The sequence below is a fragment of the Cryptomeria japonica genome, chromosome 6 (assembly GCF_030272615.1).
Source record: "Cryptomeria japonica chromosome 6, Sugi_1.0, whole genome shotgun sequence".
Classification (NCBI taxonomy): domain Eukaryota; kingdom Viridiplantae; phylum Streptophyta; class Pinopsida; order Cupressales; family Cupressaceae; genus Cryptomeria; species Cryptomeria japonica.
Genome location: NC_081410.1, coordinates 521,604,299 through 521,621,809, shown reverse-complemented (window position 1 = coordinate 521,621,809; position 17,511 = coordinate 521,604,299). Strand labels below are relative to the sequence as shown.

The 17,511-nt window shown below is 34.3% G+C and overlaps 1 protein-coding gene across 3 annotated transcripts; it reads right to left on the bottom strand.

Moving 5' to 3' along the window:
- Window positions 1-341: 341 nt before the first annotated feature.
- Window positions 342-15,869, bottom strand: LOC131067958 (autophagy-related protein 16). 3 transcript variants are annotated; one of them, XM_058003126.2, is made up of 6 exons: window positions 15,474-15,869; window positions 14,363-14,453; window positions 13,084-13,220; window positions 3,411-3,592; window positions 3,083-3,278; window positions 342-1,655 (listed from the first exon to the last, which is right to left on the bottom strand). In XM_058003126.2, exons 3-6 carry the CDS (start codon window positions 13,216-13,218, stop codon window positions 633-635), a joined length of 1,536 nt encoding a protein of 511 aa, XP_057859109.1. In that variant the 5' UTR covers window positions 13,219-13,220; window positions 14,363-14,453; window positions 15,474-15,869; the 3' UTR covers window positions 342-632. The 3 variants fall into 3 exon arrangements, with proteins under 3 accessions (XP_057859109.1, XP_057859108.1, XP_057859110.1); XM_058003125.2 differs by having other exon boundaries at window positions 14,385-14,453; window positions 15,474-15,799; XM_058003127.2 differs by lacking the exons at window positions 13,084-13,220; window positions 14,363-14,453; window positions 15,474-15,869 and adding an exon at window positions 3,702-3,734.
- Window positions 15,870-17,511: the final 1,642 nt, after the last annotated feature.

Genomic DNA, 17,511 nt, shown 5'->3' with positions numbered 1-17,511 from the left:
AAAACATCAACAGATTTATACTTCGAATCATGGAAATATTGATCATATCATAAGATAATGGAGCCATTTTGGGCCCACAGATATATGTTTATTGGTCGAATTACACGGTGAATCTAAGCAATGAAAAAGAGATATGAGAGGACTTAGAAAATTACAGACTTGAATTAACAGAATTCTAAAAAAATTATCATGACTGGAATTTGTCTTTTATGTATTCTGGATTTGCGAAACTCTTTTTTCTTTATTTTTTTGAATGTCACATGCCATATAAATATCAAGTTGTGCCTGCTCATTTCCTACATGATTGGCACACAAACTCACCCTTCGGGCTAAAGTAATCATTTATAAATTCTGTATCATATTTGATTTAATAAAGCTCGTCTTCTTCCCAAAGTCCTGTTGCCAGATCAATATATATTATATACAAAAAAAGAATATAAAACAGAAATGCGGCGACTGAAAAAATAAGTGGAGAGCCCAAACTGCCTTTTTTAGCCATTGTTAAGAGAATCTAACAATGTATCTGTTAAGGCTTTCACAATCTACAAAAGAAGGGATGCTCTCTCCATTTTAATAAATGTTAACAAGCAAAACACTAAATGCCCAATACAGTTCCATATCTACCTAGGAGGCTAGGACCAAATATGCAGATACCCATTCTTATCGGCAGAAACCAATGGCTTCCCAGCATTATTCCATGTGCATGCAAGAACAGAAGTAGAGTGCCCTTTAAGTGTACTCATAATAGCAGCTGAAGGCCTGGACCAAACATATACTGTGCCATCAGTAGAACCCGCTGCTACATAATTGTCATCAGCACTGATGCATGAACGGCTCCAATTATTAGCCACTCTGTGACCCTGTGCTCTGAAAGTTGCACAAACTTCCAACGACCGAACATCAAAAAGATTGTGCAAGTTGTCTCGGCCACTAGTGAGAACAAACTGACCATTGCGTGACAAAGTAACCGATGTTATACCAGAAACATGAGCAGCAACTTCATTGACTAACTTTCCAGTCCGCGTATCCCAGAAACGGAGATGTCCATCCACATGCCCTGAGTATATGTGCTGCCCATCTGCAGTTAATGATACAGAATTGCAGTTGCTGTGGCAGATGATGGTGTTTGCCACATACCCTTTGTGAAGGTCCCAAACCTTAATGGTCCGATCATAAGCAGCACTTACAGCTTTCCTATTTGATAATTTGCTGACATCAGTAGCACAAACCTTTTCCGAATGACCCGTTAAAGTATGAGCAATACGACCAGACTGCACATCCCAAAGATACAATTTGTGATCACTGCTAGCTCCTAGGATAAATTTATTATCACCGGAGACACCAAGATCCAAAACAGCACCAAGGCAACCATGTAATGTACTTATCAAGGTACCTGAATTTATATCCCAAAGTTTAACTAGCATATCTTGCCCACCAGTAATTAGCCGATCACTATTGTTTTCAAACAGCAAAGAATGGCAGCCACCTTCATGGGCATGGACAGTATGTTTTGTAGCAGATGGTATACTTGACTCTACATAATCCTCTAGTCCCAACTCACTTTGCCGCACTATGCCATCCACTTGCTGCCGTGCTGATTCTTCTATGCTGCTAGCTTTAAAACGATTCATCATATCTTCATACATCGCATTGGCCTGGAAACAACATCACTAATCAAAATTCTGAACGAAAACAACAATATTGGTGAATTATAAGTTCCAGACAATAAGTTCATCTTCTTAGTTTTTAGAAACTATTAGCTTCTTTGAAAGTCTCTGCTTCAAAAAACCTTGGTGACAATTTTCATTCAATCTTACAATCTCCATTAGATAAACTCAAATCCACAATGGAAAGATTTTCATAATAATGCATGCAAACATAAATTTCAATCGAGCCCTGCAAACAGTTGAAGCCTGATTTTTATAAAGCGGACAAGTGCGAATTATTTGCATTCTGGGTAGACATTTTATCCACGTGAGATCCAACGAGTACCTATCCATTAATCCTTGCAGGATTTATAATGCAGCAACTTCACTTATTATTGTTCCTCACACTAAAGAAATACTAATGTCTGGGGGAATATCTATACCTTGAGAGAGATGGGAAGGATAATACAAGTCAATGATTTTGACTTAGCAGTATGCACCAAATTCTCTTTTAATAAATGCGTCTCATGTTCTTGTAACCTACGTGGTTTAAGGTTACAAACAGTTGTGCCAAGTCAGTCCAACCAAAATATCAGTTTTAACTTTTATCAGATGATAGAGCCAAGCGTTGATTTAGCAGCATGCACCAAATTCTATTTTAACATATCCCTTCCTATTCTTGTAAACTACATGGTGCAACGTACAAACAGTTGTTGCTAGTCATTGCAAGCAAAATATCAGTACAATCGGATCCAAGTAGTGGCCACAAATAACTAAATCACAAATATGCAACCAAATCAGACACCAGCATGCTTGGTGTTAAATATAATCTAATTAGAAGACTATCACGTTCTTGATCATCACATAAAGTGAAATATAATTTACATAGTCTACATCTAACAAGAGAAGTACACATTTTTTTAAAAAACGTTAACATTGAACATACAATTCTTCCCAAACGTGTATATTTGCAGAGCACATGTCACGGGTCAAGACAGATTCAGCAAATACTTGTTTGTCTTTATTAAAAAAACTTTTTACCTGTATCATATATGCAGCTAAAATTCAACATTATCTTCCTCTGACAGATATCGTAGACATATCAGACTGAAGACTCAAAAAACTACAAACAAATGCAAACCATTTAACAACCAGGCAAACACCAAACTTTCTCTCTCTCTCTGCACAGTCTAGTGTTTCATGCACCTGATGATGTCCGTGAACTTTAGAAAACCTAAAACCGAAGCAAAAAATGACTTAAACGGGTACAAACACAATAGTACGGATATGGATAATAAATGACAAACATGAAACACAATGATAAAGGAATGGTTATCAGAAAATGTAGAGGGCATAGCTAGTCTAAGAAGTACATTGTTCTTCGCATAGCTTTCTTTTGATCTTTGTATATTTGCTTTATAAAATTAAATTCTCACCTCATTAAGACGCTCCGATTCTTGCATCTTCTGTAACATCCACCTTTCAATCAGCATATGATTTTCTGCCTCCGCACTACTTAGTTTAGATGTCAGGCCAGCCACTTGCTTACGGAGTTCAAGGTTTTCACTTGCAGTGAGATCAAAAGCACTAGATTTTTCTTCCAAACATCCTTGTAATTCCTCAACCTTCTTCCTGCAACCCTATCATGTTAAAGAACTTGAAACTAGATGCACGTTGTCTTGCAGCAAACTTACGCTAGACTCAAAATAAATGATGAAGTATTACTGCAAAAGAAAAAAGATGAAAAACTTGCATGATTAGGACCTAGCTGATAGAAGTTGACTTTGGAGTTCATTGATCAGATTATCTTTTTCTTGATTTTGTGCCTTCAAATTCCGACACTCAGAGACTTCCTCCACAAGTTGTTCAGAAAGCTTTGCTTGTGCTTTGTAGCATTCTCGTAACTCAATCTCTGATTTCTCTGACTTTTCCTTCCACACTGCACCCTACAATTTTTTAAAATGAACGTCTCAAATCAATGTTTTTGCATATATTTCTTGGATAATATATATACACACATTGTACACAGAACCTAACAATACAATCCTACTTTACATAGAATGCAAATGGCATGATGTCTAATTCCACATCATAGCTATGTGCCTTATCATATCTGTGAAAAAGAAACATTCACTGGGAATTAGGAACCAACACGTGTCAATATAGAATCTTGACATTAACAACTTCAAAATCTATTTCATGAATTATCATCAAAATATTCTTCCCAAAAGTATATTCTTAATGTTATGGATTGCAAAAACTTGAAATCTCAAAATAATCAAAATTGAAAACTAAACTTGAAAGTTTTGGAGCAAGAACCAATAAGATAAATATTAGATGGAAATGCAAAAGCAAATAGTAGGAAATAATTCTCTGTATAGACAGACACCTAACCCTGACCACATCCTAACATAACATGATTCATCCTACATATCCCATTCCGGCATTAATTAATTAATTAATTAATTAAGCTTTCCAACCATCTTCCTATCACTGATTAAATAAATTCCAATCAAAATATTTAATTATTAATCATTTTAGCCCTTTCTTCTATAGTCCAGCTCTTCACAAGACTCCAAAAACTGAATTTTTGGATTTCCGAAAGAGTCACTTTTAATACTCACACTTCATCTTTTCCAAGAAGATCTCCACCATCCAAATCCGTTGAATAATGGACCTCCTTGTGTTCACCAATCACAAGGAGCCACTTCGAGGCTTCTCGTGGCTCCCCTTCTCTCAAGCAATATCTCTCAAATTAATCATAGCCCTTGATCCTCCATCCTCGAGTCTAAATAGCTCATCATATGAGCTGTTTGCAAGAACTCTTCGAATGTAAAATCATGCTGTTCAAATGAACAACCACATCCAATTAATCATCACAAATCCATCTTGAATACACCCCCACTTTGTGTACAAAAAGTGACTTGGTGAGAAACTTTGGTTTCTTTCATCTTTTATGCATAGTATCTTAGCTTAATTGGAGGTGACACTTAGATATGAATAGGATTTAGATTTCCTAGTTTGAATCCCCTTATTTGTGTTCTATGTTTGCTTGTTCACACTAAGCTAAAGTAAATATTTAATTATTAAAACTAAATAAAGAAATGCTAGTCGAAATTCAGGATAGAAAGGAAGCCAAATGAGTTACCAAAAATGTGGACCTTATTTAATGATGATTTGATATGTCCCAATGAAATATTCTTAAAAAAATAATAGAACGAAATTCCTGTCACAATTTTATAAAAAGAAAAGCATAATTAAATAAATTCTTTAGCTATAAGTAGAAATCTACAAGTAATCTTAATTTACAAATGAACAATCTTCAAACAACTTTTTTTCAATCAACATGTGCCAATGAAGCCTTCCTCCTTGCATAGGACTGTAGCTAGTGTTTCCTCAATGTCCTCCTAGCTCACGAGTTTTTTGCAACTCGGATAGCCCCCACCATTGTGGTTAAATACAAGGCTCCCAGGGTCCTGATGAGAGAAAAACTAATCAGAGACAAATGAAGCTGCAAATAATACAACACAAAAAAATGTGTGCTTCTATTTTCCATTTGTTCAATACAAATTACATACATATATAGGAGTTATATTTCCTATATTATAGGAAGGTTCCTATAACAACTCCATTATTACGGGTTAACAAATAAACAAACTCCTATAATATATGAGTTGTTAAAACAACTCATAATACAAACAAACATTTACTATAATATTAAGTTGAGAATCAGAGACAAATGAAGCTGCAAATAATACAACACAAAAAAATGTGTGCTATTTTCCATTTGTTCAATACAAATTACATACATATATAGGAGTTATATTTCCTATATTATAGGAAGGTTCCTATAACAACTCCATTATTACGGGTTAACAAATAAACAAACTCCTATAATATATGAGTTGTTAAAACAACTCATAATACAAACAAACATTTACTATAATATTAAGTTGTTTCTCAACTTAATATTTGTTACACATAATTAAACATGCGAACACTAATAATACATTTTCCCAACATTCCCTCCCTTAGTGTGAACATGGCAAGAACTCACACTCCACCTGCAGTAAGCCCAACTCTTCAGGCTCACGATCTTGGTTCAAACGAAAGGCACCTCCCATCAACCTTTCATGGTTTTCACACAGGCTTACCACAAACTTGGACATGAACAGGAACCCACCAACTGTCCATCACACGTGGTTTTCTGGATCCTCCCACAAACCCTTTCAGATCTATTAACTGCATTACATTAGTGCTTTTGTTCATTACACTATTTTACACTAGGGAAGTTATAAAGGAATCAACATTCATATCGCAAATGGGAATGGAACATTGGTTATATTCCCCCTAACAATGTGAAATTCCACTTATTCACACAACTAGGAACACTGAAAAACAATTCATATGCTGCATACTAGAAAATAAAATACCACCAAAGCTGATAAGTGGCACCGTCGTTGGTGACTGACGAGAGGACGCTGATTGTCCTCCAGCCTCCAGTGCCTCCAACCTCCAGTTAGTTTGCTGGTTATATTCCCCCTAACAATGTGAAATTCCACTTATTCACACAACTAGGAACACTGAAAAACAATTCATATGCTGCATACTAGAAAATAAAATACCACCAAAGCTGATAAGTGGCACCGTCGTTGGTGACTGACGAGAGGACGCTGATTGTCCTCCAGCCTCCAGTGCCTCCAACCTCCAGTTAGTTTGCTAATTAGCAAATTCGTCTTTTGAGGCTCATTTCATCTCTTGTGAAGAAAAAATATTCCTTCCCCCCTTTGATGTGAAATTATTAGGAGTGTCAGGTACCACCGATCATGCACTCCAATTACAATTGAGATTTTTTTTTTTTTACAATTTGAATTTTTGACATACATTCTTTTGATGACAAGACAATTAACAACTCATACAATGAAGAAGAAAAAATGGACGCTATTATAAAAATAATGATACAACTTGACTTTGAGTTGCATACAATACTTTTATTGAATTTTTAGACTCACATAAAATACTTCTCTTAAAAACTAATACAACAGTTTGAAACACTAACGATAACTAGACAATAAATTATAATGTCCTCTCTTTTGTATCCGCAATATCCTTCATTTTATATGGGCTTCAACTTTGATGCTCCCTCACTTATTTTGACATGTTTGAGAACACAAATCTTCGTATGATGTATGAAATAGAGCATATACTACCTCAATCTTCTGCTGCACATTACTTTTGAATTGCAAACATGAATTTGAAGATCGCTATGGCCTCCACTTTCACAATCTCATTTGTTTTATATTCTTCACTAACCAACAACATATCAACAACACACTAAATATCAACCAGAATAATGAATTCGCAGCTGATTACATCTACATCTATCTCCAATCCTTCCTCCCCTGCGTGAAGGCACCAAGACTTGAAAGAAGCGGCTTGACTTCTTAGGGAGACATGCAGATATGCAGGGAAGCTACATCAGCCTTCAACCTTGGTGGTAATTCGATTTTTATGTTACTGTATCTCTTTATGAAGTGGCAAGACAGCTAGAAAAAGAAATATTTAGTCACAATAAATATTTTAATGCTTCAGCCAAAAAACAAACACAGACAAAACACCTTTCCCATGATATTGAAGCCAAAAACTCTAGCTACGTGCAGGAGTATCATCTACTCCAACATGAATGCTCAATCTCTAACCAATTATGATGGGTTTTTTCTTTATCTTGTTCGCAGGAATCCTTCGAACCACATCAATTGCACCAATGTCAAGCCGCTTTATGCTGGAGTTGAGCTCTAAACATTTACTACTGACTGCTTCACTCATGTAAATCATCAAAGAAAATGTGGTGCATTGCCATCACGCAAATCTTCTCGCAACAGACTTCAAGCGTTGCTCCTCCCACACATGCGCTGACACCTATATATTCCCCTAAGGCGTGAGTTCCAATAGGACTGCTCATAGATTTCACACTGAAAACTTCTCTTCATTGTTAGACATATTTTTCTGAGCAATAGATCAAATGCAAAACTACTCCAAATTTTTTACATTATGCTATTTCCTTCCATCAAAATCTAACCTGGCTCTGATACCATGAGAGAAAAAGTAATCAGAGACAAATGAAGCTGCAAATAATACAACACAAAATAATATGTGCTTCTCTTTTCCATTTGTTCAATACAAATTACATACACATATAGGAGTTATATTTCCTATATTATAGGAAGGTTCCTATAACAACTCCATTATTACGGGGTAACAAATAAACAAACTCTTATAATTTGAGTTGTTTTAACGACTCATAATACAAACAAACATTTACTATAATATTAAGTTGTTCTCAACTTAATATTTGTTACAGATAATTAAACATGTGAACACTAATAATACATTTTCCCAACACCTGATTCCTGAAACTCTATCAGAGATGTCTGAGATGGGAGGGTATCGATCCAATATTGCACAGTCAATATGCACGTCTCCCTAACTTCACATTTATTGTCCATGCTGAAAGGATCCAAGCAGGAAATGATGAACTCAGTACTTCCATGTTATAATGGATAGAACATTCTAAAGTACAAAAGAACTGGCTACATCAAATAGGCATTTAAAATGAAGATTGGTATTTAGATGGGAAGTAGCCTCCCTTCCATCCAAAGATGATTAATCTTCATTGGTGTTAGAAAAATCCCAACGTATAATTTAGTCTTAGTTATTTATTTAACATTGGAGAGAAATGACTAACCATTCCTTCCCGAGCTTAAGTTATATATTTTATGATATATAATATCAGCCCTTGAGTACAATAATTCATTAAAAAAATTGGAATATAAAGTTTAATCTCTTTGGACTCTACGTATGATTATTATAAAAGTAAGAAATCGAAAATCTTGACTAGCTAACCCACCAGTAACTTCATTAAGCTGTTTATAACCACGTTGCAAAATAGTATCTTAAAACTGCCATCAAATTCTTACATTCATCAAGGATAGCTTGAAGCATTTGATAGCCATATGTAACAGGAATGAAGTGATATTACTCAACTCAAACTACAGAAATGAAACACTAAAAGTGAACACAAAACAAATAGTTGTCGTGATGCCCTTAGGACAAAGTCACAAAACATTTGTATGTATGAAAAGTTTGAAGAGAAACTCCTAATGCCCCTAGGCATCAAGGGTTGCCATAAGGCATCCCAATGATCAAAACAAGATGAATTAGATCGTGTAAAATGGTGAGAGGAATGCCCTCTAGTTATGCACCATTCCTACAAATAAAAAGAGGATAGGCCAACTTAGTCAAAACACGTCCTAAAAGAATATAGTGTTAACCTCACACATATAGGCCACTTAATGAGAGTAGTCTTACTAACACATGATACCAGGTACTAGGCACCAAAATAAAGAGAAAAGATAGCCCAAGGGTGTACCACATTTTGGTAACTCGGACCAACTCATGGGAAAGCGGCACAAGTAATTTAGGGATTAGGAACCAAAATGATCAAACCAAGATGAAATAGATTAGATAAAAAAAGATAATAGTCTAAATTATTCAAGGTATATATCCCAATATAATTTAATATTAACCTTACAAATGTAAGGCACTTAATTAGAGTGATCTTACTAACACAAGTAGATCCTATACTATTTTAGTATTTACAAGGTACCAAAATAAGAAAAGAGATGGCCAAAAGGTGTACCACATGTTGATAACTATTGGGGCCCAATGGAAAGAGGTGCAAATCAGATTAAAATCTCCAAGAAGCTTGAGATGTGAATCCCTACAATCATCCTTCTTCAAAGCTGTTATGACTAGCTTAGAATCATCTTACAACACAATCACAATTGTGAAAATTAACCTTTAATCCTTTGACCAAAGCCATCATTTCAGAAGATCTACCGTGATGATTGCATAGACACAAATCATCTTACATGTAGAATCAAAGCAAATAAACCCTCTCCCTACAACTTAGTATAGCTTTAACAGCCTGTTTATGTTAGCACATTGTACTCATGAAGAGAAACTAAGCAGTCCTGAGCACTTGAAGACTTCTTAACTTGATCCCTATTAGCAGAGGCTTTAAGATATATAATGTGTATACATATATATGTGTATATGTACACATATATATGTATATATATACATAAATATACATATACATATGTGTATATTGTAATGTCCCCAAATTATAAATACCCAAATTTTTGCCCTAGATCACAATTATTAATTAAAAACAAAGTGGAATTAGAGATACCCTTCACTTTGATTGAGATCCTGAAAACACATTAGGAATCATAATTCATAAAATAGATCTTTTAATTAGAAATCATCATACATATATTAGAATTATAGATCCAATCACAAGATTACTTAAATCAGTTTGAGAAGGCTCAACCATAGAAGAGCTCAGATAGGGGAACTCGATAGGGTGCCCTAGAGATCCTCTAACATAGGCCCAACGGTGGAACACTATCCCCCTTGGCCTCAAGTAGCCCGTGCCATCCATATGAGGTGGAGTACCTAGGGAGGTGTCCTATAAGTTAGCACCGTTCCCATCAATATTGCCACTTCTATCCTACTTCCCATGATTGAACATTCTTAATAAATTCATTTACCATGATAGAGAGCATGAGGAGCATTAACAATAGGGTGCCCTAGAAGTCCATCCTTTCTAAGCCCAAAGGCAGTACCCTTTGTACCCCTTTGGCCCCATGGGACTCCCTGGTCTTATACCATGAGGTGGCGTACCTAGAAGATGACCCCATCACCGTTCCCCTACTTCTAATTCCCCAATTTCTCTACCATGGCTGGGTTACTGCAGTTAGACAGAATAAATATGTATAACATCTTATATCATAATCACATATTTCCTATATCCATACATTAAACCAGTCATAGATAAAAACACACCATGAATCAACAACATATCTATTATGCTATGTCAGGTAATCATAAACAGCAATGCATATTAATTCAGAAGTATGCAGATATACACAGAATTATTACATTATGTATGGAAATCCATACCACAAACAATACATAAATCGCACTGCTGAGTATTATATCTTCCTTGTGATTTGATTCCTTTTTTCCTTGTGTGTTTCAATTTCTTATAACAATGCTAAGTCTGAATCCTTCGATGATGATTTCTTGAATGCTGGTGTGTTCCTCTTATACCCCTCCATTGGGTTTGTAGTGTGGTGACTTTCCTTCAAGGTTGTGACTGATGAGATGGAATGTGTCTATTGGATACCAATCGCATCCCTTCAGTATCTAACCGTCTCTCATAATTCATCCTTGTTAAGTCTAATTAATCTTAATCGATTTAGGGAATATCGATGTTAGGAAAGGAGAAAGAAGGAGATCCCTAGGGCAATTAAGTTACCAGTTTAGGTTCAGGAGCGAGTTCAAGGACATGAACCCGGTTCCTGGGTTTGGGCCAAAAAAATTTTGCCTTCTGGGTTTGTGGGTTGGGTTCGTCTGTTATATATGTGTGTGTGTGTGTGTGTGCAAAAATTTAAAGAAATATACAAATGAAGTTGTTTTAGGTCTCAAATGTATTTAGCAAGGGGCAGATTACGTTTTTTTGCTTTAAAAAGGACAAAAAAAATATTTTTTTTAATGTTTAAAAATCACTTTGATGTGACTTAATCCAGCTAGTCACCTGGGTTCACCCGGGTCCGGCCAGGGTTCACTCCAGGGCCCCTGGGGTGAACCCTGGCCGGACCAGGCACAAACCCAACACGAACCAGGACCCACGCGGACCCGGTCAATGTTAGGGGCCTTAAACAGGTGAGCCCAACAACTTAGCAATTATTATTTGCTAGGCACACAGTAATAATCTCGATCCACACACCATAATAATCACGACCTACTCACAGCAATAATCACAATCTACTGCTATTACTTGGGTCAATGTTAAGAATAAGAAATTGTGAAGTCTTACTATCGTAAGACAATTTCTTATTAAGATATGTTTATAAGGGGCATCAGATTGGGGGCATGACATATATATGTACATATATACATATACATGTGTATATATGTATATATACATGATTGTGTGTATATACATATCTGTGTACATATACACATAATACACGTGTATATATATATATATATTTGTGTAACTGTATATACATATATGTCTGTTTGTATATACATATGTGTATATATATACGTGTATGTATACACATATACATATATGTGTATATATACATGTATATATATATACATATAGATATGTATATATATGCATATGTATGTGTATATACTATATATATATATATATACATATGTAAATACATACATATATATGTGTACATATTATATATATACATATGTATATGTATATATATAATATGTACACATATATATGTATATATATACATAGTATACATATACATGTATATATGTATATGTATATATACATATGTACATACCCACACACACATATATGTATATATATGCATATGTATGTGTATATATATATACATATGTAAATACATACATATATATGTGTACATATTATATATATACATATACATATATGTGTGTATATGTATATATACATATGTACATACCCACACACACATATGTATGTATATATATGCACATATGTATATGTATATGTATATATACATATATATATATGTGTGTGTGTGTGTGTGTACATATATATGTATATACTATATACATGTGTGTATATATGTACATGTATACACATGTATATCTGTGTGTGTATACATATATATGTATACATGTGTATATATATATATTATACACACACACACATATATATATATGACATACATATACATATATATGTGTATATATGTATATATATGTATATATATATGTATATGTATATACATATATATACATGTATATACACATACTGTATATATACATATATATACATGTATATACATACACATATATATATATGTATATATACACATACATACACATATATATACATATATATGTATATATACACATACATACATATATATACATGTATATACACATACATACATATATATACATGTATATGGGGGGTAGCGTTCAACTTTTTGAAGTCAAACTCCTCTTACAAGACCATATGGAACTCTCGATTTGCCATGGTTTGAACCTGAGTTTTCTTCAGCAACACTCTATTTCTGCCAGTCCCCAATCCAGCAGACTAACATACATATTTATTACTCATTTGTTTTGCTAACCAAACAAAAGTAAATTTTAAATGTTTGCCCCAAAAAACAGAATTATACATGAATGTTGACTCTGCTTCAATTCTACAAATATATTGTTCTCTGGTTTCCTTCACATCCTTTGCCAAACAGACTTTAATCAAAGATTTGCATGTTGTTTTTTGATAAAAATGTGTCTGATTGAAAAATTAAATTGAATTGAATTAGAGGTAAAGTAAGAAAAATACATGGGAATCGTAGGCTCTGTAAAGTAATGAAATAGCAGGGGCATGAGCGCCTTCTTCGAGAGCATGGCGCCTCCTCAATGCCTTCATTGCCTTGTCAATTGCCACTCTCTGTCGTTCCTCCAATGTACTCGCCATTGCTGTAACAACAAAAATCTCTAACTGTAAAATATGCAGAGTACTTATATTTTCTGAATTACAATTTGAAATTTCATTTGTCAAATATGTAGGTTATTTATAGTGTGGGGTTCTCTTTTTAACAGAAAGCACATATATTTTCTAAATAAAAAATTAAAAATTTCATTTGTCTAATATGTAAGTTATTTATGGTGTGGGGTTCTTTTTAAAAGAGACACTATTTATTTGTAGAGGATTCCAATTGGTATAGCATATTAGATGGAATGGAGGATGCTTCAGCTGTGTGTTGCCTATTTGAATGTGTTATATCCAGGAGTAGTTGTGATTTATCATCCCTGTTATCTGGGAAGAATATGGATATGAATCATGATCGGTCACAGCAAGAAAAAAGAATTATCAGACTTCCAAATTTCAAGGAACAAACAGGTTGGATGCCATTTTGCACTAACCCAAGCAAACGGTAAAATGTCTCACAAAAACAGTCCAAAATCAAACATTAAGATGAGCCGCCTAAGGATGCCTATGCAGTTTTTGGTAGGAATCGTTTTACACCTTTAAAATAACGCAAAACAAAAGTATAAAATCAATCAATTGCCAGATTTTAATCTCAATTCATGAAAGTTAAGAAAAATTGCATTTTTCAACAAGCATGCTGCATCCTTAGTCCTACTGACAGTTACTACTAAAGGAAAAATATCAGTTAAAAGATATTTCACCCCAACCCTTTACTGTTTAGAGGGACATATTTCATCCCAACCCTTTAGTATTCAGAGTAACAGGCACTCTTCTTTCTAAAAATGACATACAGGATTTCAGGTTCTGTTCCTTAATATGTCCTGATATGTTTAGCTGAAGGCAGCTTATGGTTTTCCTGAATACGACTACTATATCTGTATTGAGATGGTGTAAATACTTATCATAACACTTTCCCATTTATGTTGTTTTCTTCAATTTTTCAAATGATTATAAAATAGCAAGCAATGAGAGTATGAACATATGCACTAGAAGCAACAGTCAACCTTAAAAAATTTATACATCAACCATCCCTAGATAAGTATCAAAACTAAAGTAGAGAATCATAGTCGAAGCAATGGAATCCATAAAATTTATATGTTGGTGATTCCAATAGCATTTGTAGGGGTACCTTATGAGAAGGGCAGAGTCACCTGGAAAAAATATCTTTGCGCTTAGAAATACACTCCAACCCGCCGTGAGAATTTGGCTCTTCGGCTGACCTGCAATAGAAAATACATTAGAATCTATTAGAAACAACCCCTCAAATCAAGTAGTAAAAACTTTTAAAAATCAGCAAACATTCAGTATATTCTATGAATTATACTCTTCTGTAATGGTTTAGATAACAGTGGAATGGTCATAACCACTATTGTGTGAATTGTCAATCGTATCCAGATTTTGTGTTCCACACATTACTATATTAGCGAAAGATAGTTCTAAAATTCTGCTCTTAATCTGAAACTAAAATCTAAAGTTCATGACTTGAAGGATTCGCCTACGTATTGATAAATTTTTAAATTCATACATGTTTAGTCCCGTGGTTTTATAAGAATTTTACACACTGTCTTTGACTAACTCAGTTAAGCTACATACTTCGAAAAATCCAACGGCTTTATAAGGTAGACTGGCTGCTAAATTCTTGAAGAACAATATTTGGCTGCTTCTGCTACACTGCCATATGCCTTATGGCCAATTTCCTCCACAAGAAATAAAAATTATTTTTTTCTTAACAGCATTAAAACTGAACATGTGCTTAGCATTAAAACTGAACATGTGCTTTCACACGCATACAAAAAGGGCATAGTTTCCGATACTTCTGCGTTCTATGCATAGATTTCATAAGAATTGAGGTGGCATCCTCTTGAACCATTAAAACAACGATAGCTATAATTAAACCCCAAAACACGGCTATCAGAGACCGACCTGCATGAAAAATATCCCGGAAGTAAATCTAACCCTAACCCTAGCAGGTTATTCACAAAAGAAACTCGGCAGATAATCGGGGTTGAGAAAGGTATGATAGATTATATATATCGGGAGGAGTGTGCCAATGGCTATGCAAAGGTATGCCAGCAGCAATCAAACACAAGAAATCATAGGAAGATCTTGCTGTTGCACTCGCCATGGTTAGCAGGAGTAGAGCAGTGCCAACAAACACCACCATTATAAAACATAAACTCACTCTGGCAAATAAAAATCTATTTCAATTAAAGAAAAAACGCCTCATTCAATTCACTCACCATATTTATTTTGAATTTCATCTCACAGCTTCCCTCTGCAACCAGTGCCATGGCCACAAAACCATTGACAAGTCAGATTAACACATTGAAGAAGAGCTCGAAACTATCATACTGAAAATTTGGTTTCGAAAAGAATTTGGTAGCAAAGAAGTATGGAAAAAGAATTTGAAGCTCTTTGCAGAGACTTTTGTTGCAAAAAGAATTTGAAACCTCTTTTAGTGAAAACTTTGACATTTTTTTTAAATTATAGATTTAAATTTCTGACAATGGGGAAAAAGCAAAGAAAGAACACTCAAATGTCGATGATTTGAAGACTTTCCCGTCACCAAATTGTCGAAATTTTGGACAATTTATTTGGGGAAAATTATCGAGGACCATGCAAAAGCCTTACAAAATTACTACATAGTTGTAGAGGAATAAAATATTTTTCTAAATTAGCATTTTATATTTAAGAGGTGCAACGAGTTTGTTTATAGATATATGAATGTATATTAATTGAAAATGTTTCATTGTATGGAAAAGATTTTATTTTTTATTTTTTATTTTTTATTCAAAATGAATGAAATTACCATGACTTAAATATGACATCATTAAAGGGAAGGTATTTAGATGATGTAAGTAAAATGTTGATATGAATATGACGTTAGTAAGATTATATAAGTAGGAGAGAATGTAAAAATCAAATCAAATAGAGATAAGGAAATCAAGAATTGTATAATAGCCACCTTTAAAGGGAATAAATCTTTAAAACCTTGATGACCCAATCTCTCAAAGAATAAAGATTTGACTTGTTGAAGACTAGGGATCAAGCATACCCTATAATTCATGCCAGAAAGGTTAGACCAAAGAATGGAACCCCAATATTTGATGCTTGATAGACTTGGAATTCAAATAACACTTAATTTCAAGAACAATGCATCAATAAAGCTTCATAGTCCATACCAAAAGATTGACCATTCCAAGTAAATCAACAACTCGACCTTGCGAATAGAAAATTAAGTATTAGGGATTGAACTTTGAACTAACTACATAACCTCTACCAAAAAGAAAACTAAAAAAATCAACTCTAACAATCTAATTAAAATAAAGACAAAAATTTAAGATTGGAGATTGCTCATGCAAGAATACTTCATAACTTTTATTCACAAGACAGGTCATCAAGGAAAACCCCAAGAGTTTGTCTGCGGGATGATATTGGTGTGATGTAATCATATGTCATCAAGACGATTTTTATTTAACACCAAGGTAAACTCACCTGATCAAGGATTGGGGATCCACTTGTCATGTGTCAAGTCAATCTAACCGTATGAGGGAAGCTTGAGCACCAAATACCAAAAGACATAACTTTTGAGAATGTGTGAGATTAGAGATCAAGAATGACCTCAACTAAATGCCAAAATAGGGATGGCATCATTAAATGGTTTGACGATTCAATAAGGTTTCATTATGATGTCATAAAGAACCTAGATTGACATGTCAATGTCCAAATGGATTTGACAAAGGAAAAAAAAAAAAGGGCATGATAAAGAAAACAAAAGAAACAAGGAAAAGGAGCCAAAGCCAAATCCAAAAAAGCAACACACACAAATGAAAACAAACAGAAATGAATGGGGAAGTGACTTAAAAAGGTAAAAATGAGCAACACAATGAATAGCTAGTGAGACCACACACCACAAAAATATGAGCAAGGGTTGAAACTCTACTTGAAATAGGTGAAAGAAAGGACATGAATGGAAAAATGATCCACTACAAATGCAGATCCATGAGCACTAGACACCAATATGGAGAATAACGAGCAATAATCAACTCATCACTGAGCACCATGAATACTACCACAACCTTCAATGGCATAATCAATGGCTTTTCAACTAATGTGTGGTTGCAAGGATGCATGAGAGCTCAAAAAACACAAAGGTAGAATGACAAGACACATCTTGCGTCAAGGATCAAAGATAAAGGATTCTTCTTTTGACATGTTGACATGTTAAATCTTGAAAGTCTAATGAAACACCAAGCACCTAAAAGGGAAATAATGCAT